The 25,289-nt window shown below is 48.9% G+C and overlaps 1 protein-coding gene across 2 annotated transcripts; it reads right to left on the bottom strand.

The window, feature by feature from the left end:
- MYADM (myeloid associated differentiation marker) lies at positions 1 to 7,547 on the bottom strand. Of its 2 annotated transcripts, none has more exons than XM_079906936.1 (3): positions 7,427 to 7,547; positions 4,317 to 4,392; positions 1 to 2,653 (listed from the first exon to the last, which is right to left on the bottom strand). In XM_079906936.1, the coding sequence occupies exon 3, from the start codon at positions 2,649 to 2,651 to the stop codon at positions 1,689 to 1,691; it is 963 nt and encodes a 320-aa protein (XP_079763062.1). In that variant the 5' UTR covers positions 2,652 to 2,653; positions 4,317 to 4,392; positions 7,427 to 7,547; the 3' UTR covers positions 1 to 1,688. The 2 variants fall into 2 exon arrangements, with proteins under 2 accessions (XP_079763062.1, XP_079763063.1); XM_079906937.1 differs by lacking the exon at positions 7,427 to 7,547 and adding an exon at positions 6,091 to 7,394.
- Between the last annotated feature and the right edge of the window lie 17,742 nt (positions 7,548 to 25,289).

Genomic DNA, 25,289 nt, shown 5'->3' with positions numbered 1-25,289 from the left:
TGAAACGAAAGGAACCTGGAGGAGGGGTTCTCGCCGTGAGAAATGGGAACCTGAAAGCATTGATTTTGGAGGCAAGATGCTGCACTCAGAATGGGACACGGTATTTCTGAGGTGCTCGTGGGACTCCAAGGAGGGAGAAGTCTTGTTCATTTCTATCCTAACTAGCTCTCCTCATTTGAGAGAGAGTAATGTGTAAGATCCAGACTCAGTTTTTTTCTGATGGGGCCAAAGCTGTCTTGACCCCCAGCCTCGTTCTCCTACCAGACCCAGCAACCTCGGCCTGGCCCTCTCTCTTGGAGCCCTCCCCATGAATAAAGCAAGCACAAGTCATTCTTTTATCTTTATATTGGGGTTTTAAAAAAAAGAATATAATGGATGTGGGAGAAGGGACAAGGCTTCTCTCTATGACTGACAGCAGGGGCTGATGGGAACCAGAAGCTCCAGGGAATTTAAAAAAAATAAAATATATATTTATACATTTATATAGATCATGTTACGCATGTGAGTCCCAGAGCAGCAGGAAGCAGCAGCAGAAAGCAACTAGCACGCACAAACACACGTGTGTGTACACCACACACTCAAGCAATGCACTTCCTTTGACTATGGCACAGTAGCAATTCCCACCCCGCCAAAATTGTTTTCAAAAGAAACTTCCCTTTTAAGAAAAGGGCCACCCAGTGATTGTTGCTCTCGTGACCAGAAAAAAAAAAAACAGGCTAACCTCACCTTTAAGGCTGGCAGTGGCCATTTTCTTCTCCTCCCTGCAAAGGCAGGAGATGCAGTTTTTGACACTGAGGCTGGAGGGCCACATCACTGGCCCTTACAAATGCTTCAGACAGTTGTCTTCAAGACAATGCAGTTTTTTTGCCAGTGTTTTGATACCCCAGGGAGTAGTTGGGATGGAAGTCATACACCCCTTGCTTCCTTTAAGATGGCCTCTAGGCAGTGGGTTTTTAGTAAGCCTGGCAAAAATTCTGGAGCCGATCTCAGGCGAGGCTGAGCACCAGGCGGGATCTAGGGACCGAGGGTCTATGTTTTAAGCCTCCCGCCCACTAGAAATTATTGACCTCCAGAGTTTTTTTCTTTCTTTTAACTTAAAGGGGAGGTACACTGTACACCCCGCCTCCACGGGGAGAAAGGGGGCCCGATCCCTAGCTACCCACCCCCACCCCCAGACACACACACATACACACCAACTAAGGCACAGCCAGGGTGGGCAGGCATGCTTTGGCAATGAGGCCCCTCTGGAGGCCCAGGGTATGAACAGCTGCAAAAGGGGTGTGTGATGTGGGGCTCAGCACCTTTGGAGGTGGCAGTGGGCTGTGGGGCAGAGAAGGACGAAGTCTCAGGGCTCCTGATTGATCAGAAGGAAAGTGGGGAGAGCTGGTCAGACAACAGGCAGTTGAGAAAACAAACAGGATGACCAGAAAAAAGCCCCAAAGCAGAACGTGTAGAAAAGAAGAGAGCAGAAAGAGAAGGAAGCCAAACAGGATGTGGTAACCAAACAGAACAGAAGGGAGACAGAGCAGAAGGAGTGAAAGAAACAGAAAAGAGAGGAGGGTGAGCTGGGAAGGGTATGAGAAACGCAGGAGAGAGGGGAGCCGGGAAGAGGACCTCAGAGGGCCTCAGAACTTGGTAAAGAACCTCCACTGAGAAGAGGGAATCGGTAGCCCCTCCAGGGCAGAGCCTCAGGCCCTGACAAAAACCAGGCGGGCCGAGTACACCAGGTCGGCCACGTAAGCCAGCAGGTTGATGGCTGTCAAGATGGCCACAGCCAGTCGGCGGTCCCAGGGGCACACGTAGTAGGTGTGCCTGTTGCCGCAGCTCACATCCATGGACCGCCAGGGCTGGCCGTGGTACTTCTCGTTGAACTGGTAGAGCGGCCAGATGATCAGAGCCGTGGCGTAGAAGAGGACGGAGAGCAGGGCCAGCCCGGACAGGAAACTGGGGAAGGGGATGGGCAGCATGTTGGTGCAGTCGCCCAGGTTCAGCAGGATGGCCACGGCCGCCAGGATGAAGCAGATGGAGTACACGGCCACGCACCACTCTAGGGCCGGCTGGTGCTGGTACAGGTAGGGGTTGCTGATGAAGGCGAAGATGACGCAGGCCACGAAGGTCTCCAGCACCTTGAGCAGGCCTGGCACGGTGGCCATGTAGCCAGTGATCTCGCCGGGCCGTGCCCGGGTCCAGGCCACTTCGGTGGCATAAGCCACGCAAGCGATGCAGGAGAAGGTGGTGGCGGCAATGGCGTGGTCCCGGGAGCGGCCGTGAGACAAAAACTGGACGTATGTGGTAGGGTAGATGATGGAGGCCGAGAGGCAGAAGAGGGCGGCGTAGCAAGCGTAGGTGATGGGAAAGTTGCGCCAGGACAGGGGGAAGCGGGCCTGGAGCCCGCCTAACTCAACGATGAGGATGATCAGGGTCACGGCGAAGCAGAAGCACCAGGTAAACATGGACCAGTTACCCATGGCGCCCGTCCAAGCGCCCACACTGGCCACCAGCGAGAAGGCCACGCAGGTGGAGATCAGCTGCAGCAGGCGGAGGAGGCCCAGGGGCTGGGTCAGTGCCCGAGCGGACCCCACGGTGGTCGGGAAGCCCGGGCCCGAGGACGACGTGGTCGTGATGGTGGTGCGGGTCACCGTCACCGGCATGGCTGGGTGGAGGGGAAAGAAGGTGTCCTAAGAAGGTTCCAAACTGGAGGATCCAGGCCCCCAGCACTTGCCTCCCTGGAGTGAGGGGGCGTGTGGACAACGTAATCTCGACTCTAGCTGAGGCGTACCCAGGATGTGAGTTTTCATACTGGGCCAGTCCCAGCCCTCCAGGGACGAGGTGGTCGCCCGGTGCTAGCCTCCTCCTCCCTCCAGCCTCATGTCAGAGCTGAGGAGTGTAGTCCCCTATCTCTTTTCTTCCCAGGACCCTCCTTTCCTCTCCCCAAAAGCCAACTCCTGTGAAACCACGTATCTTTCTTCCCACTCCAAACACACAAAGCTGCCCTCCGTCCCTCAGGGACTCAGCAACCCAACCACTCAAGATTCTGCTCTAGGGACTTCCCTGGCAGTCCAGTGGTTAAGACTCAGAGCTCCCAATGCAGGGGGCCCAGGTTTGATCCCTGGTCAGGGAACTAGAGCCCGCGTGACGCAACTAAAACCCAGCGCAGCCAAATAAATAAATAAACATTAAAAAAAAAAAAAACAGCAGCAGCAGCAGAAGAGGCCCTGTCTTCTGTGACCTCTCAGAAACTCCATCTCTGCACTTCCTCCCTTTGGGTACCCAGGACGCTGCAGCCCAGCCTCTCTTTCACCTAAGGGTCCTAAACATTGCCAGCCTCCAGACATTCAGGAGTCCAGCCTCTACATGGAAACCTTCTCAGGGACCCACATCTGATCAGAGCTTCCGTCCTTCCAGCCTGTCTCCTCTCACTAAGCAGGAGGCTGGCCCCAGCTCCTGGAAGACAAGAGCCCTCTCTCCCTTCTGGAACTGGGTCTTACCAATCTCAGCAGCACCCCTGCCATGGCCAAATGGATTTCGGTCTGGAGTACTTCAACCCAAAGGGAGCCTCTCCCCCTTCCCCAACATGAGGTCCAGCCCCCTAGTTCCCCAACTTCTGGGAAACTCAGCTCCCCAGATTCTCTCAGCTGGCCCAGTGCCACTGAAATCTCTCGTTCTCCCTCATTCAGAAATACAGCTTCAGACCCCAGGGCTCTGGGCCCTCAGCCTGAGCACACCAGACTCAGGGAAATCAACTTCTTTCTTCTATCCCTTTAGAACCTTTGACTTTGATGTCCTTGTCCTAAACACCCTCAGGAATGAAGGCCTGGCCTCAATTCCTGACCAGGTGTCCAGGTCCTCCCTCAGGCCCTAAAACAGCTAATCTCTTGGTTGCCACCTCTAAAAATCTCAGGAGGCCTCTCTCAGCCCCGAGACAATGCAACACCCTCCTTCCAGTGTCAGGAGGGCAGTGTCACAGCCTTTAGCCCAGCTGTCCCTGTACAATAGCTTCCTGGGGACACAGGAGGCCACAGCTGCTGAACATACTTCTTCCTCATATCCACAGGTGTCTGGGCCCCTCCCTTTGGGACGCAAGGTCCCAGGTCTCAGGATCCAGGAGTCCAAGTTCCCAGCCCCTCCTCCTTAAGACCCAGGAGCACTGCACTCCCCAACTCTTATCTCAGAACCCAATGTTCAGGGCCCTCAGCCCGCTCCTTCCTCTCACAGAGCAGCTCAGGCCTCAGGTCCCTCTCCCTCAGACCCAGGAGTCCAGACATCAGAACCTCTCCCTCCTCAGACCCAAGAGTCAGAGCCCCCAGCCCACTCACCAGCGGTCTTTGCTGAGGACCCCACCAGAGGAAGATCCGGCTCTGGAGGCGGATTAAGTCAGACACCTGGAAAAGGCTAGTCAGAATACAGGAGGGAGAAACAACGTCAGCGTCCGCTCAGACCCGGCTCCACCCTCCCGGGACCCAGGCGACCAGCCGGCCTACTGCCCGGGGCTCGCCCAGAACGCGCGGTGAGGCTCCGCAGACCCTGGGCGCGCCTCCCAGCCAGGGCGGGGATTTGGCCCGGAGCCCCTAAGAGGTCGGGGATGGTGACCTCGGGGAAGCCCCGCCCCGCCCCTTCTTTCCTCCTCTTTCCGCAAACTGCGAGGACGGGAGTGGAGGGAACCTAGCCAAAGTGCACGCCCCGCGGGCCGGCGTGGGCGTGTATGATCGTAACCCTGCCCCCGCCAGGAAAGCCGCGGGGCTGGCGGCCGGAGGGCCCTGGGCGGTGGCTGAGGGGGCGGGCGGCCCGGGCGACGCCGCGTCTCCGTCCTTATAAGGGATTCAAGTCAGCCCAGCCATTTGGAATGTGGCGGGGGCCGGGAGGCGGTGCTGGGACCCCCGCCCTGCTCGCGGATTCCGGCGGGGGAAGGGGGGCAGAGCCCGGGCGCCGGGTCGCAGGAGGAGAAGCCTGCACGTTCGAATTTCTGGGTCCTTCAAAATGTGAGTTCTGGGTCCCCATAAAGTGGGCCGGGAGCCTGGACCCCCCCCCCACAAGAGCGTCTCTAAGAGAGGAGTAGCTGTGTACCCGGACCCCTGGGTTCGCCTTGCGGACGCCTCCCGCCCCGCGGCGGGAAACTGTTTACAGTGTTGGAATCCAGTCCAGAGAGAGTGGCCACACCTCCCAGCACCTCCCGTAAGGCTGGTCTCCCAGGTACAGCTGGACCTCCCGGGCCACCTCCCGCTTCCCCCGACCCGTTAGGAGGAAGGTGGGACAGGCCCAGGAGGCAGAGGGCGGGCCACAGTCAGTTAAGTCTCCCCTGGAAGGTAAGTTAGCGCACGGACCACCCGGAGAGGAGGAGTCCGTCTCCACTCTCAGAGCCCCCAGCCGTCGCCTGAGGTCAGAGCTCAGGAAAGAACTGCCAGAGACCCGAGGAGGGAGAGGAAAACACCCTTTGGCTTCGTGGAGAAGCTGAGGATTTCGCTGCCACGCCCAGTCCTCTCCCCACCTCCACGCCAGACACCACACCCCATCACTCCGCAAACTCAGAAGCGCGCCCTGTGCTGTCAGCACCAAGGGGCCCAGCTCCATCTTCACTTTGGGACCACGGGTGCTGAAGCTCCATCTCTGGCCTTTTGAGTCTAAAGTTCGGATTCTGCCCCCTGGATGGGGAGGAGGTCAGTAATTCTGAACCCCAGCCACTCCCTTTCTCAAACCCAGGACTCCCAGTTCCAAGCTTCTCCAGGCCCCCGGCCCCTCCTCCCTCAGACCCAGGGGTCCAGGTCCCCAGCCCCCTCCTCCATCAGACCCAGGGATCCAGGCCCCCGGCCCCTCCTCCCTCAGACCCAAGGGTCCAGGTCCCCAGCCCCTCCTCCCTCAGACCAAGGAGTCCAGACCCCCGGCCCCTCCTCCCTCAGACCCAGGGGTCCAGGCCCCAACCCCCCTCCTTTTTCAGATGTATGACCCGTATGAGTTCATGTCCCCAGCCCTCTCCTCTCCAGAACCCGAGTCCTGACCCAGCCCATCTTTCTAGGGACTGAAGACATTTGGAATCCCTCTGCACCCAAGAATCCTGGACGCTGCTCCCACTCTAGGGGGGTCCTGCAGCCTCACCTTACGGGCCTGTGGCGGCTGCGGCTGGTGCAAAAGCGACAGCTGCAGACTAGGAGGGTCTGCGGTCTGGGTGCGGTTGGAGGGCCGGGGAGTGAGCGCGGGCAGGGCTGGGGGCGGGGCCGGAGCTCTGGGCTGGAGCCGAGTAAGGGACACCCCCTGCCAGGGCTATCCCAGTCCCGCCCCGAGGGCGGGGCCAAGATAAGACCACATCCCCAGAGATAAATACACAGCAGCTCTCCCGCCCCGCCAGCGGTAGGGGTGGAGGGCTGAGGTCACCGTTTCCGTGGTGACAAAACAGGAAGACACAACAGCTGGCGGAGTGGATGCTCCTGGGGGTGCCCTCCTCGACACAGCACTGGAGGTCTCCAGAGCAGGCCCGGGGAAGGCCGTTGCCATGGCAACCCGTCTATTTAGACTTTGTTTAGGACAGAGCCCCCCAGCTCAGGTCCCCACCCCAGTCTCACCTCAATCCGTTCTCCCTCTCCCTTCCTGGCCCCTCCCTCCCCTGCTCTGGCCCTGCTCTTCCAGGATGGACGAAATTTTGGACTTCTAGGTCGCGGTGGGTTGGGGGACTGGGCCTCTCAATTTAATGGGGTCTGTTTGCTAGGGTCTGTGTCTCCTGGGTCCCTGAAATAGGAAAGAGTTGAGGGTGTGCCGATCCCTAGGCTTTAGGGGGTTTCTGGGCTGAGGTCCCCGACTCCTGGGTCCCCAAAAGAACAGTGGTTCGATTCCTGTAAGTAAGGAATTTGAGGGAAGAGCAGAATGGGTCTCCTAATGCCCATTTACACTGGGATTCGCGGTGTAAGGGACTGATGGGCCAGACCCCTAGGTCCCATATGTCCCTGTCGATGGGGGCAGGGGAGGGGGGTTGTTGGTAGCAGGACTTCTGAGATCGAGGCCATAGGAGTTGGGGGCATGGACTCCGAGGCCGCGGGCCCAGAATCTTGGCTCAAAAGAGCAATTGCGGCTCAGGCTCCTGGGTTTTCGGAGCAGATGTGGTTGCTAGCCAGGCCTCTTGGGTCTGTAAGGGCGAGATATTTTTGGCTTGCAATCCTGGCTCCTGAAAAGAGGGAGGGGCTCAGAAGCTTAATGAGGACGAGACTGGGGGCTGGGGGTGCCAGATTCCTGGTTCCTGCAAGAGGGGAGGGCCCAAGGGGCTGGTCTGCCCGGGCCCCGGAGCACGGGGGTCCTTTTTTAGGGGCGGCTCTGGGGCCCTGAGACGGATTGACGAGCCAAGAAGCAAGCGGCAGCTGAAGGTGGGGAGGCACTGCCCGGGGCTGGGGTGGGGCGGGGACCGGGACGCCTGGGTCCCTCCCTGCTGGCCGGGCTCACTCACCGCGCTCTGCAGTCGTCCCCGGCGCGGCCTTGCTCTAGGCTGCCGTTGGGCGGGGCCTCGTGGCGGCCGCGGAGGCTCGGCGACCGTTAACTGCCCGCGTTGCTACTGCTGGGTGTCTTCCAGGCCGACTACTGAGAAGGCTTTGAGGCCGAGTCCCAGGGTGGAAGACTCTCGCGTCGCGAAGGGAGGGGTCCGAAGGGATGCGGGAGCTCTGTGTCCCCGGCTGCGTGCCCTACGGAGGTGGGAGGGGCTGGGGGGGGCACCTGGACGCTGTGTGCTCTGCAGAAGTTGGGGGGGTATGGTTGGGGTGGGAGGGGTGTGGAGCCTGTATGCCCACTTTTGTGCCCTGCAAAGGCGGTAGACACAGACCCTCTCTGTCATTATGTGCCCTGCTTAGGGGAGGAGGGTCTCTATGAGCCCCGCATCAGGATGTGGAAGGAGTCAGGACATGGTATTCGTTGGAGGTTCTCCAAGGACGACCCCAGGTTCTATTCACACACCTCCTTGACGCCCCCGGGGGGTCAGGCCCCCCTTCTTGCCCAAATCAATCACTCTCTTTGCTTGACCCTGAAGTGGCACTCCTGAGATACCCCAAATAGTCAAGGGGCTATCACCACTCACAGTTTACTGCAGCTGTGCTCTCCGGTAGAAGTGTTCCCCCTTTAAGGCATTCAAACTTCAAAACAGCAGAGTTCAGGGTAGCAGGAACAGGAAGCAAACATTTAAAGAGTGAGTCATCAGTTGTGACCCCGTAGGGTTCCCAGGTCTTGTGTAATCTGGCCTCGTGTATGTGCCACTGGTTCAGAGTGCTTACCCGTCCTGCAGGAGAGCAACCCAACCCCAAAGATGCTGTCTCCAACCTGGCACTGAAACCCAGTCTCAAACAGGACGTGCCTCTGTTCTCTGAGAGTAGCTGCTTTCGGGCGATCAATACACGGCCCCGCCCCCTAACTTCCTAATAAACTGGGTTCCTTGATCAGAAGCAATATTGTGTGTGTTAACATGACGGTGAATAGGATCATTGAACGTGTACACAGATGCTGCCATTGGCAGGAGCGAGGAAGGCAAGGAAAGCAAATACAGCCCAGAGTTAATTACAACCCAGGCAGGAAAAAGTCATTGTCCGATCCATGATGGAAAGGGTCCAATGTGCTCCTCGGGCGACCAGGTATTTGGCTGGTCTCCCTAGGAAACCGCACCACGCTGGGGGCCCAGCACTGCTTGCAGCAAGGTGGGCCGACATCAGTGACAAAGTTCCATAGCTTTGATGAAGCAAATCCATACATAGCCCACCATGGCTGCTTTGTTCAAAAGCCCATTAAGCAGGTACTGGGGAGATTGGGGAAGCTGACGGAGAGCCACAGAAGTCATCTGATCTACTTAAGTCTTAATAGCTCTCTCTGTAATGGAGGGTCTTGAGGGAAGAGTTTACCTGGGTACAGATTATGAACTGGTTTTTGCTCCCAACATTTCTGACACCAAATGTGTGTATGTGTTGGGTTTTTTGTTTTGTTTTTGTTTTCACATCAACCACCAATTCTCTAACTCTGGAAACGAAATGAGTGTCCAATGATTCAATTCTATTTTTTTTAATAAATTTATTTATTTATTTTTGGCTGCGTTGGGTGTTCGTTGCTGAGCGGGGGGACTACTCATTGCGGTGGCTTCTCATTGCGGAGCACAGGCTCTAGGCGTGTGCGCTGGGTAGTTGTGGCGCACGGGCTTAGTCACTCTGCGGCATGTGGGATCTTCCCAGACCAGGGCTCGAACCCGTGTCCCCTGCATTGGCAGGCGGATTCTTAACCACTGTGCCACCAGGGAAGTCCTCAGTTCAATTCTGAATCTGGGTATACTAACCACTTGGAGTTATCATCAGACCCCACAGGTTAAGGGCTCAGTCCCACAAGGCCACCCCCACTTCAAACTCCAGCCACAAGTCCCAGGCCTCCCATACTTCTGAGGACAGTGGGAATATCCCCTCCAAATAAAGGAGTTCTTACATGTTGAACCCTTTGCCACTACCAACTGAGATAAAATCTCCATTACAGCAGATATTCCTTAGCTTGTTTTGTTCTCACATAGGAGACATTCATAAATATATTTGTTGATAAATGAATGAAATTTTCATTTTCAACTGGCTAGAAAACTGGGGTTCCCAGGACTCCCTCCCTGGGTTCCATAATTTGCTAGAATGGCTCGCAGAACTCAAGAAGGCCCTTTACTTAGTACTACTGACTTGTTATAAAGGATGCAACTTGGGAACAGCCAAACAGAAGAGAGACACAGAGCAAGGTATGGGGGAGGGATGCAAAGCTCCCATACCCTCTCCGGGCTCACCGCCTCCCAGCACCGCGATGCAGTTACCAAGCTGGAAGCCCTCTGAATCCCGTTGTTCAGGCTGTTTACAGAATTTCCATTATGGAAGCATGGTTGATTAAATCACTGGCCATCAGTGAACAAGCTCAATCTCCCTAACCTCTCTGCAGGTCAGGGAGTGGGGCTGCAAGTTCCAATCCTCTAATCACATGATTGGTTCTTCGTGCATCCAACCCCCATCCAGAGCTAACTAGGGGCCTATCAAGAGTCATCTCATTAGTATAAACTCAGGTAGGGTTGAAGGGGGCTTATTATGAATAACAAAAGACAACCCTCCCACCCCTATCGCTCAGGAAATTACAAGCGTTTTAGGAACTTGGTGCAGGGAACTGAGGACAAAAACCAAATATACAGATCTTTTTTTTTTAAATTTATTTATTTTATTTATTTATTTTTGGCTGCATTGGGTCTTCATTGCTGCGCACAGGCTTTCTCTAGTTGCGGCGAGCGGGGGCTACTCTTCATTGCAGTGCTTGGGCGTCTCATTGCTGTGGCTTCTCTTGTTGTGGAGCACAGGCTCTAGGTGCGCAGGCTTCAGTAGTTGTGGCACATGGGCTCAGTAGTTGTGGCTCCCAGGCTCTAGAGCGCAGGCTCAATAGTTGTGGCACAGGGGCTTAGCTGCTCCGCAGCATGTGGGATCTTCCCAGACCTGGGCTTGAACCCGTGTCCCCTGCATTGGCAGGCAGATTCTTAACCACTGCGCCACCAGGGAAGCCCCAATGTACAGATCTTATGTCATTGTAACACACAGATCTTTCCTTACTCTGGGTCCAGTGGAAAATTTCATGCATTTATCAACAAATATATTTATGAGTGTCTCCTATGCGAGAACAAAACAGGCTAAGGAATATCTGCTGTAATGGAGATTTTATCCCATTTGGTAGTGGCAAAGGGTTCAACATGTAAGAACTCCTTTATTTGGAGGGGATATTCCCACTGTCCTCAGACTATTGGATTCTCAGGAATGTCCCTGAGTGATAGGCTTCCCAATTTTTATGGTGTTTGTCTTCCATGCTCTGGCATGTGTGTGTGTGTGTTTTATTAATACATACAGTGTATCTATCTGCTCTTTCCTGCTTTCAAGGTCTTATCAGTATGATGTCACCCGTGCAATTGACCAGAACGGCATCTATGGGGTACTGAAAGCACAAGTTGCTTTTACAGGAGAATTTGGTGATTCTGGAACCGTATCATACAGCATATCTCTAGCCTGGGAAAAGATCAAAATTCAAAACTTGAAGTACAGTTCCTACTGTACGCAAATCGTTTTTGCACCATTGTAAGATCAAACAATTGTATGTCAAACCGTCATAAGCGGGGGACTGTCTGTATTATTTCTTTCCTTGCCTGTATTGAAGTGGATGTCTCCCCCAATCCGTTCTCTGGCCATAACACCTTTTTGTTATCTATGGACCTCCTGGTCATTTGCCCTCATTCTCCACATGGTTTCCTGAAATTCTATAGAGAGCATCCCACCAGATATGCCATGAACAGGTCATATTTTTTCCCCCAGCCCTCCGAGTGGCCTGGTTGCCTCTGGCTGTTGCCAGACTCATCTGTTCATCTCCATGAGCTACAAAAAATATTATCATGTTTTTATTTGCCCCACGATGTGAAAATGCTGGGAAGCACTGACTTAGAAGGCCTGCCACGTGAACATTACCCTCCACACCGTAGCAGTCACCTATCCACTCAGTTCTGCACGCCTCTCAGACATCAACCATTTCTCCTTCCATCTTACTTTCTCAGCAATGGCCACTTACGACCTTTTCTTAACTTGATAGGTACCCCCAGTCCATCAGCCCTCTCTTTTCTTTGCTTTCCTCTTTCTTCAGATATGATTCCACGGTCCATCATTTCAGTGGCCCTCTTTTCATGTTAGGATATCTAACACTCCTCTGCCCTTCTGTCTTTGTATCACCCCAGTCGTTGAAAAGAAAAAGCCCATCTATAGATGATCTAAATAGACATTTCTCCAAAGAATACATACAGATGGCCAAAAAGCATGTGAAAAGTTGCTCAACATCGCTAATTATTAGAGAAATGCAAATCAAAAGTACGATGAGGTATCACCTCACACAGGTCAGAATGGCCGTCATAAAAAAGTCTACAAACAATAAATGCTGGAGCGGGTGTGGAGAGAAGGGAACCTTCCTACACTGTTGTTTGGAATGTAAATTTGTACACCCACTATGGAGAACAGTGTGGAGGTTCCTTAAAAAACTAAATAGAACTACCACATGATGCAGCAATCCCACTCCTGGGCATTCATCCTGAGAAAACCATAATTTGAAAAGATACATGCATTGGAATGTTCATTGCAGCATTATTCACAGTAGCCAAGAAGTGGAAACAACCTAAATGTCCAATCGACAGATGAATGGGTAAAGATGTGGCACATATATACAATGGACTGTTAGCCACGAAAAAGAATGAAATAATGCCATTTACAGCAACATGGATGGACCTAGAGATGATCATACTAATGAAGTAAGGCAGACAGATAAAGACAAATATCACATGATATCACTTATATGTGGAGTCTAAAAATGGTAACAAATTAACTTATTTACAAAACAGAAACAGACTGACAGACTTCGAAAACAAACGTATGGTTACCATATGGGAAAGGGGGTAGGGATAAATTAGGAGTTTGGGATTGACATATACACACTACTATATATAAAATAGATCATCAGCAAGGACCTACTGTACAGCACAGGGAACTCTACTCAATATTCTGTAATAACCTATATGGGGAAAGAATCTGAAAAAAGAATAGATATATGCATATGTAAAACTAAATCACTTTGCTTACACCTGAAACTAACACAACATTGTAAATCAACTATACTCCAATATAAAATAAAAAGTTTAAAAAAAGAAAAAATTCGGGCTTCCCTGGTGGCGCAGTGGTTGAGAGTGCACCTGCCGATGCGGGGAACACGGGTTCGTGCCCCGGTCCGGGAAGATCCCACATGCCGCAGAGCGGCTGGGCCCGTGAGCCATGGCCGCTGAGCCTGCGCATCCGGAGCCTGAGCTCCGCAATGGGAGAGGCCACGGCAGTGAGAGGCCCGCATACCGCCAAAAATAAATAAATAAATAAATAAAAATAAATTTAAAAAGAAAAAATTTAAAAAAGAAAAAGCACATCTATCAGCGTTTTTTGTTTTGTTTCGTTTTGTTTTGTTTTTCCTCCTGTGCTTGCCCTTAAGCGATTAAGCATTACTGGAGAAAGTCATATTACAAGGCATAGAGACAGGGTGCCCAAACTCAAATGTGTCCTCAGTACTGCCCACAATCTCACTGCAATCATCTGGTAAACTCATTCTCATTCCCATAGTGACAAGCACACTATTTTTATGCTCTTCGACCTCTGCCCTCAGCCCCCATTCTCAGCCTATGACCTACTTCTTTATTTAGAGAGGTAACAGAAGCTGTTCACTGGTAAGCCCCTCAACTTCCTTATACTGAAGCCCAAATGTGACTATATTTCCAGGGCTGTTCTTGAACAATAGCGACGTTTTTATGCTAATCCTTCTTCTTGTCTTTATTTTTTTGCATTTTTTTCCTTTTTTAAAATTGTAGTATAGTTGATGTACAATATTATATAAGTTACAGGTGTACAATATGGTGATTCATAATTTTTAAAGGTTATACTCCGTTTATAGTTATTATAGAATATTGGCTATATTCCCTGTGCTGTGCAATATATTCTTGTAGCTTATTTTATACATAACAGCTTGTACCTCTTAATCTCCTACCCCTATACTGCCCCCACACACACACTCCCCACTGGTAACCACTAGTTTGTTCTCTATATCTGTGAGTCTGTTTCTTTTTTGTTGTTGTTGCTATATTAACTAGTTTGTTGTATTTTTTACATTCCGCATATAAGTGATATCATACAGTATTTGTCTTTCTCTGTCTGATCTATTTCACTTAGGATAATGCCCTCCAAGTCCATCCATGTTTTTGCAAATGGCAAAATTTCCTTCTTTTTTATGGCTGAGTAGTATTCCATTGTGTGTGTGTGTGTGTGTGTGTGTGCGTGTGTGTGTGTGTGTGTGTGTGTGTATACCTTATATATATAAAATAGATATATTGGAAGGAAGGTTCTTAACCACTGGACCACCAGGGAAGTCCCTATTTTTTAGTTCTTAACCTTTTGACCTTGCAAGTAACTGATGCTGTTAGTCCCTCCTTCTAACTTGAAACTGTCCTCTAGGATTGTACGGCATGTCATCCTCCCGGCTTTCCTTTTGCTTCTTTGGGCTTCCTTTACAAGCTCATGTTCCTTTTTTTTTTTTTTCTCTCGGTACGTGGGCCTCTCACTGTTGTGGCCTTTCCTGCCGCGGAGCACAGGCTCCGGACGCGCAGGCTCAGCGGCCATGGCTCACGCGCAGGCTCAGCGGCCGTGGCTCACGGGCCCAGCCGCTCCGCGGCATGTGGGATCTTCCCGGACCGGGGCACGAACCCGTGTCCCCTGCATCGGTAGGCGGACTCCCAACCACTGCATCACCAGGGCAGCCCCCAAGCTCATGTTCCTTTAAATACTAGAGCTCCTCAAGGCTCTTTCCCGGACTTCTATACTTCTCACGACATACTCTCGCTAGGGGATTCCATACACCCTTGGCTTCAGGGAGCCCTGATGAGTAAATGACCCATGTACTAGAGAAGATGCTCATTCAGCTGCTATAACAAAGGCAAAATATCACCGGTCTAAACCAGCGCTGACCAATAGAAAAATAATGTGAGCCACATGAGCAATTTAAAATTTTCTAATAGCCATATTAAAAAGAAGTAAAACAAACAAAAAAAAAAGGGCTCCCCTGGTGGCGCAGTGGTTGAGAGTCCGCCTGCCGATGCAGGGGACACGGGTTCGTGCCCCGGTCCGGGAAGATCCCACATGCTGTGGAGCGGCTGGGCCCGTGAGCCATGGCCGCTGAGCCTGCACGGCCGGAGCCTGTGCTCTGCAATGGGAGAGGCTACAACAGGGAGAGGCCTGCATACCGCAAAAAAAAAAAGAAGTAAAACAAGTGAGCTAGTTTTAACAACGTACCTTATTTTAATCCAATATATCAAAATATTATCATTTCAGGGTGTGATACCAGCTGCATTTCAAATGCTCAATGGCCACACATGGCTCATGGCTACCATATTGGACAATGCAGGTCTAGAAAAGGTAATGGTATATTTTTCTTTCTTGTAGCAATCCGAGAGTTGGCAATCCAAGGTTGATATGATACCTCCATGGTCTCAAGGAGTCATTCTCTGTTGTTGTGTTGTCACCTTTGACAAGGGCTTGCATTTGGGCTCTAGCATATGACCCAGATCAAACCACTATATTGTCATTGCAGCCACAGGAAGAGGACAGGGGAAGGGGTTGGCACGCTTCTTCCCTTTTAAGTGTGTGATCCTACACATATTCCTTGTGTATCTTACTGTTCAGAACTTAGTTGCATGGCCACACAGAGCTGTAAGGGAGACCGGGAAATACAGTCTTTTTTTTTTTTTTAAACACTGCTATATTTAAAATGAATAACCAACAAGGACCTACTGTATAGCACAGGGAACTTTGCTAAATATTCTGTAACAACCTAAATGGGAAAGGATTTGAAAAAGAATAGATACATGTATATGTATAACTGAATCACTCTGTTGTACACCTGAAACTAACACAACATTGTTAATCAACTATACTCTAATATAAAATAAAAAATTTTTTAAAAAAAGGAAATACAGTCTTCAGTTCGGGAAACAGATACCCAGAAAAATCTTCTATTACAGAGGGAAGAAACTGGGGGAAACTACTGGTAACCTCTGAAACCTCTGCTATGAGTCACAGGCATATACAGCAACTCAGATTACTCCTCTGAGCTCCAGACATGCATATCCCGGTGCTTACTGAGTCTCCACTTGGATGTCACAAAGGTCCAAACTCCATACATCCAAAATTAACAGGGGATCTTTCCTCCAGTGCACTGTGTGTATCACCAGTAAATGTCACTACCTGCCATCCTGTTGCATAAGCCAGAATTCTAAGACTTGTCATCGATACTGTCATTTCTCATACCCTCCCACATCCAGTCTATCACCAAGTCCCATCACCTCCTATATTCTTTCTCTCTTTTTTTTTTTTGGCCATGCTACGTGGCATGCGGGATCTTAGTTCCCCAACCAGGGATCGAACCCCTGCCCCCTGCATTGCAAGCACAGAGTCTTAACCACTGGACCACCGGGGAAGTCCCCTATATTTTCTTTCAAATTCATCAACTTATATACATCTCTTTTTAGTCACATGTTGCTGGGTAATACATTTCCCCAAAGGAATGAAATTCCGATACATGCTGCAGCATGGACGAACCTTGAAAACATTATGCTTAGTAAAATCAGCCAGACGCATAAGGATAAATATGGTAGGATGCCACTTACATGAGCTACCTAGAGTAGTCAAATTCATAGAGACAGAAAGTAGAATAGTATTTACACAGGGCTGGGGGCAGGGGGAATGGGAGTTAGTATTTAAGAGATCCAGAGTTTTAGTCTGTGATGATGAAAAAGTTCTGGACGTGTATAGTGGGGATGGTTGCACCACCGTGCGAAGGTACTTAATACCACTGAATTGTATGCTCAAAAATGGTTAAAATGGTAAATTTTATGTTATGTGTTTCTTAACACAAAAGTTAAAAGAAAGAGGAACCTGGCCAATCTCGAAGTAGAATAAGGAAGCTGAAAGACTTAGGCTATTTGGTTTCAAGACTTACTCATGGGGACTTCCCTGGTGACGCAGTGGTTAAGAATTTGTCTGCCATGCAGGGGACATGGATTCGAGCCCTGGTCTGGGAAGATCCCACACGCCGCAGAGCAACTAAACCCCTGCGCCACAACTACTGAGCCGCGGTCTAGAGCCCGCAAGTCACAACTACTGAGCCCCCATGCCACAACTACTGAAGCCCCCGTACCTAGAGCCCATGCTCCGCAGCAAGAGAAGCCACTGCAATAAGCCCGCGCACCACAAGGAAGAGTAGGCCCCGCTTGCTGCAACTAGAGAAAGCCTGCGAGCAGCAACGAAGACCCAATGCAGCCAAAAAAAAAAAAAAAGACTTCTTTATGAAGCCAAGTAATTGAATGACTTGGTACCGGCACAACGCTAGACAGATAGAGCCTTGGAACAGACTGGAAAGATCAGAATGGAAAGGGAGAGGAAAACAGAAGATTCTTAATACCCTGAACCTCTTTTTAAGTTTTTTTTTAGAATCTTTGAGAATGGTTAATGGAATTATCCAAATATCACTGGGATGGACTTTTGCCAGGTCCACGCTTGCTGGACTGAACAAAAGGAATCCTCAGAGTGATTCAGTTCCTTATGTTCTCTGTGCCTCAAAAAACCCATCCTCAGAAGCACATCTCTAGAATCTTCCGTATCTAAGCAACCCTCTTCCTCTGATTGGGCGTCTCTGGTTCTTAGACCACCAAGCACCAAAAGGATGAATGGATTTCTGTGCCCCTCAGGGCAGCGCTGTCCACATCTCTAGTAGCCACATTTAAAAATATAAAGAGACAGGCGAAGTAAACTTTAATCACATATTATATTTAACCCAAATTATTGATATGTGTTACATGATTTTTTTGGAAAAAATTTCTCGATGAGACCTACTTGTTGGCCATGATGATGGTGGTGGCCTGTACTCTCTTTAAAATTCAGTGGGTATTTTGTGCTTTTTTTTTTTTTTTTTTGGCCACGCCGAGCAGCATGTGGGATCTTAGTTTCCTGTGACCCCTGCAGTGGAAGCTCGGAATCTCAACCACTGGACCACCAGGGAAGTCCTGGTATTTTGTACTTAGAGTACATCCCAATCCGGATGCTAAGGTTTCAAGGGAAATGTGGCAGCTGTTCGTAAAATTCATAAAATGTACAGTTGAAAAGGTGAATTCACACGGCCAAGTTGTCCAAACACACTTAAAAGGTACTAACTAAACCGAGTATCCACTTTTAGACAAATTAGTTAAACTTAAATAAAATTTAAAATTCAGTTCCAGGATGTCCCTGGTGGCGCAGTGGTTAAGAATCCTGCCAATGCAGGGGACACAGGTTCGAGCCCTGGTCCGGGAATATCCCACATCCCGTGAGCAGCCAAGCCCGTGCGCCACAACTACTGAGGCTGCGCTCTAGTACCCACGAGCCACAACTATTGAGCCCACGTGCCGCAACTACTGAAACCCGCGCACCTAGAGCCCGTGCTTTGCAACAAGAGAGCCACCGCACTGAGAAGCCCGCGCACCACAACAAACAGTAGCCCCCGCTCGCCGCAACTAGAGAAAGCCCGCGCGCAGCAACGAAGACTCAACGCAGCCAAAAATAAATAAATAAAAATAAAATATTTTAAAAAATAAAAATAAATCTATTTTAAAAATAAATAAATAAAATTCAGTTCCTTAGTCTCACTGGCCACATTTTAAGCACTCAAGGAGGTCATCATATTGGATTAAAATGTGTTAATTCCTTTTGCTCAGAATGGAACCCTCAGTTTTTCAGAGTGTGCCAGCCTGTAGTAGCATACAGATTCCAGCAGTATTTTAAAAAATAATACTTTGTGACTAAGTGGGGTTTATTTTAGGAATGGGAGGATGGCTAATATTCAGACACCTTTAATGAGATTTATGCTATGAACAGAGCCAAGTAGAAAAAAAAATCATGTGACTATCCCATATGTGCTAGAAGAGTATTTGACAAAATTTAATTTAAAAAAAAAATTGGGGGGCTTCCCTGGTGGCGCAGTGGTTGAGAGTCCGCCTGCCGATGCAGGGGACACGGGTTTGTGCCCCGGTCCGGTCCGGGAAGATCCCACATGCCGCGGAGCGGCTGGGCCCGTGAGCCATAGCCGCTGAGCCTGCGCGTCCGGAGCCTGTGCTCCGCAACGGGAGAGGCCACAACAGTGGGAGGCCCGCGTACCGCAAAAAAAAAAAAAAAAAAAATTATTTGGAATAAATTTTATAGCTGCTACTTGTCAGAATGTGCCCTCTGCAGACTACAGCATATATAAACACTATAGTCCAGGTCTGGTGTTTTGGGGACTTTCCAGCATTTAAACCCTCAGCTTATTTGCACGGGGGTAATTCCCCACTGTAAGCACACTGGTGGGGGTTGTTGTCTGATTTTTTTTTTTTTTTTTTTTTTTGGCTGCGGGACATGTGGGATCTTAGTTCTCAGACCAGGGATCGAACCCGCACCCCCTGCCTCAGAAGAGCGGAGTCTTAACCACTGAACCTCCAGGGAAGTCCCACTATTGTCTGATTTATTAGCAAAACTAAGGGAGCACTTCCCACTCTCTGGAAGGTATGGAGTAGGCAACCAAATGCTTCCTCCTGGGGCTTTGAATTAGGGAGGAAAGAGGCAAGGACGTTGGAAATTAAGAACACAACTGAAGGGGCGAAGGAATCACTGGTTTGGTGTTGAGTGGAGGGAGTGACCAGTGGGCTGGGTGGGACTTAAGAACATTCTCTCTGCTGTCTATTCTTGGCTTCCTGCCAACTTACAATGTCCAGCCTTCCCATCCATGCACTCTCTGATTTTCTTAGTTCAGTGCCCTTCCGTTAAATTCCTCCTTGGCTTCTTAGATCCGGAAGCAAGGCCTGTCATTTGCAAACCAGAACCACTGCAGGAGACCCTCAGGAATTCCCCTCCCTGCGGCCTGAGAGGAGGTTTCACGCCCATGAGACGATTTTCTTTCTCCTCCTGATGCAGATTGGATTAACAGATGGTGACTTTCATCGTGATATCTTAAGCAAAATAGACTGAAGTCTTCTGTTTTGAAGACGTAGGCTGCATTTGGTAGGAGGGAGGGGGGATGAGGAAGGAAGGAAATCTATTTGATTTGTAAAACTCCCCTGCTAAATGTACTTATCAGATGGAAATAAATCAAGTCTCCATCTATAAAGGACTGGATAAATAAACTATGGTACCTCCAGATAATGTGACAATATGCGTATCTAAAAAAAAAGAATTAGGAAGCTCTAGTTTACCTAAATGGAGAATTTCCCAGGATACAGTCTTAAGTAAAAAAGGCAAAGATACAGAACCATGTATGAGGATTTAACCTTCTGTGTGAGAAAATATAAAAATAAGAATAGGTATTCCTATTTTATTGTGTTTGCACAAACAAAACCACCCGAGATGTAGGGTGTAGGTGTGGAACTGAAACTTTTTCCTGTGTGTGTATAAATTTTAAACACATTAACATATTACTTACTTAAAATTATATCTATATATAGATTATATGAGGCACGGAAAATACTTAGAACAATGGCTCCATGGTAATTATTATAAATATGTAATACACATTAATATGATATAAAACATGCCATGGGAGGTTCTGGGAAGATACAAAAGAAATGGGTTCAGACCAGAGGGGAAGGAGGACTGGGCAACTGGAACACTGTCTACCCTTTTTGGTGTGTATTCTGAATCCTCTACCATGGTAAATATATTACCAAGTCAAACCACATAACGATGAATGCATTTTAACGAGCTATTTATAATCTGCCAGGGAAGGAGCCTTATGATGACAAATGAATACAGATGCCTTTTTCTACTGAGCTTCTAGGAGACTGGAGGAAGCCCACCACAAATGTCGCAGTTCGCTTTCACAGATAAAAATAGTGGGGATCAGACAACCACAGTTTGAAGGCTTGAAGGCCAAGATTGATTTAACCCCGTGTCCATGACCCTCAGGCATGGGATTTATCCCATACGTATCGTGGGGTGTCAGAGAGTTCTGTGACCCTAGGAGGCTGGGGTCACCTCCAGGACGGCCACCTGGCCCAGGTAACCTCTGCAGGCCCTGTGGGACCTCAGAACACAGGAGGCTTCCGTAAAAATACGTCGTTTCAGGTCATCTAGGGCTGAACCCAAGTTTTGACCACGTGCGGTCTCTCTTTCTAAATCTGTAGTTAAAAGGCGTTGGCCAGCCAGAAACACACATAAACAACTCAAGACGGTCTGCAGAGCTGGGCCCCGCCGGGGTTGAGGGGCGGGGTGGGGGGCGGAGCGCACCCGTGTTAGGTCGCCCTCTAGCGGACGGTGAGGGTTAAGCACATTCAGCCTGGAAGTGGAACAGGGGCGTTTGTCTTCCTTTCCAGGCAGTGGTAGGGCAAGTGGACAAGACCTAAAAGATGCTCGCTGCTCTGCGCACACATTGAAGGAGACAGTGAGTAAGCAAACACCCACACTAGTTTGATTTTTTTTGCGTAGGGCACTAAAAGGATATGGAGGGGTCTCTTTCAGGCTGAGTGGAAGTGCCTTCGGAGGGTGTGACATTTGAGCTGAGAGCTCAAGGATGAGGAGAAACCAGAGTCCAAGGAAGGCTGAACATTCCAGACAAAAGGAAAGAGCAAAAAAAAAAAAAGGAAAGAGCAGATGCCTTGAGGGAGATGGACCCCTCCCACCACCACCACCCGTGTGTTTATGAAACAGCAGGAAGGCCAATGTGGATGGATCCAGAGTGACAGCAGAACTGTGGTGGGAAACGAGGCAGATAAGGCGGTATTGTCACAAAGACAGATACACCAACCGATGAAACAGGATACAGATTTCAGAGACACATACGCACATAGAAAGCCACCTGATCTATGGACAAATGCATGCAGCATTGCAGTGGAGAAAGGATGAACTTGTTTTTTCTGGGTTTTTTTTTTTTTGGTGGGGGGTTCTGCTGAGCCAGTGACGCCTACCCCACACCATATCCCCATATAAATTTCCAGATGGTTTTTAGATCTAACTGAGAAAGATAAAACAGCACATATTCAAGAACCAGACATTTTTGGGATATTGAGATTGGCAACGATTTCTCAACCAGGACATGGAAGCATCATGTACAAATGAAAAGCAGTAAATTGAACTAGAACTTCTATTGCTATAGATTGAATGTTTATGTCCCCCCCAACCCATTCATATGTTGAAATCCTAACCCCCAATGTGATGGTATTTAGAGGTGGGGGGCTTTGGCAGGTGATTAGATCATGAAGGTGGAGCCCTTATGAATGGAATGGATGCCATTATAAAAGACCCCCTCTGGGCTTCCCTGGTGGCACAGTTAAGAATCCGCCTGCCAATGCAGGGGACACGGGTTCGAGCCCTGGTCTGGAAAGACCCCACGGAGCAACTAAGCCCACGAGCCACTACTACTGAGCCCACGCGCCACAACTACTGAAGCCCGCACGCCTAGAGCCCATGCTCCGCAACAAGAGAGGCCACTGCAATGAGAAGCCCGCGCACCGCAGATGAAGAGCAGCCCGCGCTCGCTGCAACTAGAGAAAGCCCGGGGGCAGCAACGAAGACCCAAGGCAGCCAAAATTAAATAAATAAATAAATAAATAAATCTATTAAAAAATAATAATAAAAAAAAAAAAGACCCCCTCACACTACTATATATAAAATAGATAAGGACCAGGGAACTCTACTCAATACTCTGTAATGGCCTATAAGGGAAAAGAATCTAAAAAAGAGTGGATACATGTATATGTATAACTGATTCACTTTGCTGTACAGCAGAAACTAACACAACATTGTAAAGCAACTATACTCCAATAAAAATTTAAAATAAAAAAAGGACCCCCTCAGAGCACCCCCTGGACCCTATGCTATGTGAGGACACAGGGGAAAAAAACCATCTATGAACCAGGAAGCAGGCCCTCACCAGTCGGCAAATCTGCTGGTGCTTTGATCTTGGACTTCCAGCCTCCAGAACCGCGAGAAATAAATGTCTTGTTTATAAGTTACCCGGTCTGTGGTATTCTATTATAGCAGCCGGAATGGACTGAGATATCTCTTCACCAAAAGTCACTTTTGATGAGAGCCAGGAGATCACTGTGGCACAAAGGAACTGCTGAAGAAGAAGTGAGAAGCTATAAAAGGAGAGAAGAAGCCACTTTGTCTCTGGACCCTCCTCATGAATTGGGATTTATCTCCGGGTGCTGTGACAGTGAGGAAACTGAGTCTCTCCCAATAGGAGAAAATGTGGAGAGTCTGTTACAGTGACACTGGGCATCTGGAAGGCTTCAGAGAAATGTAGAGATTGAGGGTACTGTTGAGAGGAATGTGGGAGTGGCAACTGTGAGTTAAAAATCACCTCTTGGGTTTCCCTGGTGATGCAGGCGTTAAGAATCCGCCTGCCAAAGCAGGGGACTTGGATTCCAGCCCTGGTCCGGGAAGATCCCACATGCCCCGGAGCAACTAAGCCCGTGAGCCACAACTACTGAGCCCACGCACCACAACTACTGAAGCCCGCGCGCCTAGAGCCCATGCTCCGCAACAAGAGAAGCCACCACAATGAGAAACCCGCTCACTGCAACTAGAGAAAGCCTGCGCAATGAAGACCCAATGCAACCAAAAATAAATAATTTTTTTTAAAGAAGTGACCTCTCATGTCCAAATCCTCTGCACAGATTTTCTTGGCCTTATCATTCCCGGGGGCACATATGTTTTGGCTACATGGGTCTGGCTTCCAGGTTATGTATATCCCACACAGGTTGTGTGGTTTTCAGATGTCTCAACGTCCCATGACCCTTTGAGTCAGGAAACAGAGCAGACTTGAATGGGTAACTGGAGGAGAGTTTAACTTTATTTACAAAGGTGTGACCAGAGTGTAGGAAAATATCCAGGATCTGTCGTCCAGTAAAATCAACGAGATGCAGAGTGACTTAGGATTGCGCCGTCGTTTGTGTAAGGAAGGGTTGAAAAATAGGAATATATTTCCTGGGTTTTGTGTAAACATTGGAAGAATGCATAAGAAACCCATCAAATGGTGGCATCTGAGGAAGAAAGGGAGACCAAATATTTAGGTGTAGCAGCAGGGATGAGATCTTTTAAAAAGTATACCTTTTCATATTCTTGGGATCTCTTAGACCCCTAGATGTGTTACCCATTTAGCAGTTCTATATTAATTAGGAGACTCAGATCAAGTAAAGCATTTAGAACAGTGCCTCAAAATTGTGACATCTTTCTACCTGTTAACTATTGAATCCATTTTTTGTATATGTAGCGAATTTCTGGAAAAAAGATAGAGGAAGGTGGTAAAAAGGGATGGAGATTGAGAAACTGGAAAACCGGGATGGTGGGGGGTGGAGTTATTTGACTTAAAACTTCTTTTCAGATGTAATTGGCATATAACATTGTGTAAGTCGAATGTATACAATGTGTTGATTGATACATTGATATATTGCAATAAAATTGCCACCATAGCATATGTATTTTTGTTTCTGTTTCTGTTTTCGCGGTACGCAGGCCTCTCACTGTTGTGGCCTCTCCCGTTGCGGAGCACAGGCTCCGGACGCGCAGGCTCAGCGGCCATGGCTCACGGGCCCAGCCGCTCTGCAGCATGTGGGATCTTCCCAGACCGGGGCATGAACCCGTGTCCCCTGCATCGGCAGGCGGACTCTCAACCACTGCGCCACCAGGGAAGCCCAGCATATGTATCGATTTGATACATTTATCTATTGCAAAATGATTACACTGCAGTGTTAGCAAACACCTCTCCCAGGTCGCATGATTACCATTTCTTCTTCGTGGTGGGAAAAATTAAGATCTAGTCTCTTAGCAACTTTGAAGTTTACAGTACAGTATTGTTGACTATAATCACTGTGCTGTGCATCAGATCTCCAGCGCTTATTTATCTACTGGTACCCAGTTTGTACCCTTAAACATCATCTCTCCAATTCCCCCATCTCCTTAAACATCATCTCCCCAATTCCCCCACCCCTCTGCCCTGGTAAGCACCATTCTACTCTGTTTTTATCACTTCCAGCTTTTTTAGATTCCAATATATAAGTGATATCCTATAGTATTTGTCTTTCTCTGTCTGATTTAGCTCACTTAGCAAAATACCCGCAAGGTCCCTCTCTGTTGTCACAATCTTTTTTCTTTTTCTTTTCTTTTATTGAGGAATAGTCGACCTATTACATTATGTTAGTTTCAGGTTACAACATAATGATTTGATATTTGTATATATGGCAAAATGATCACTACAATGTCTAGTTAACATCCATCACTGCATGGTTACAATGTTTTTAAATTTATTATTTTTAATTTTTTTTTTTTTTTTTTGGCCGCACCAGGCGGCATGCAGGATCTTAGTTTCTCCCACCAGGGATTGAACCTGGGCCACAGCAGTGAAAGTGCTGAGTCCTAACCACTGGACCACAAGGGAAGTCCCTATAATTTTTTTTCTTTCCTGTAATGAGAACTTTTAAGATCTGCTCTCTTAGCAACTTTCAAATATACACTACAGTATCATTAACTATTGTTACCATGCTGTATATTACACCCCCAGGACTTACTTATTTTATAACTGGAAGTTTGTACCAATTTGTAACCTTTTTTCTTATTTGTCCACCGTTTTGTCCTTTGTCCTTTACCATGTAAATTATTACCGAGTCAGAAGCTGGGTACATAATTTCATCTGGCCAGCAGGGAGCCTTCAGATTGGGA

This window comes from Stenella coeruleoalba, assembly GCF_951394435.1.
Source record: "Stenella coeruleoalba genome assembly, chromosome: 20".
Taxonomy (NCBI): domain Eukaryota; kingdom Metazoa; phylum Chordata; class Mammalia; order Artiodactyla; family Delphinidae; genus Stenella; species Stenella coeruleoalba.
The sequence above is the reverse complement of the archived record's forward strand: the minus strand, read 5'-3'. Positions and strand labels throughout refer to the sequence as shown.

What these genes read in the sequence shown, in the direction of transcription:
- MYADM (XM_079906936.1), bottom strand. Translation starts at nt 2,651, where the DNA reads ATGCCGGTGACGGTGACCCGCACCACCATCACGACCACGTCGTCCTCG.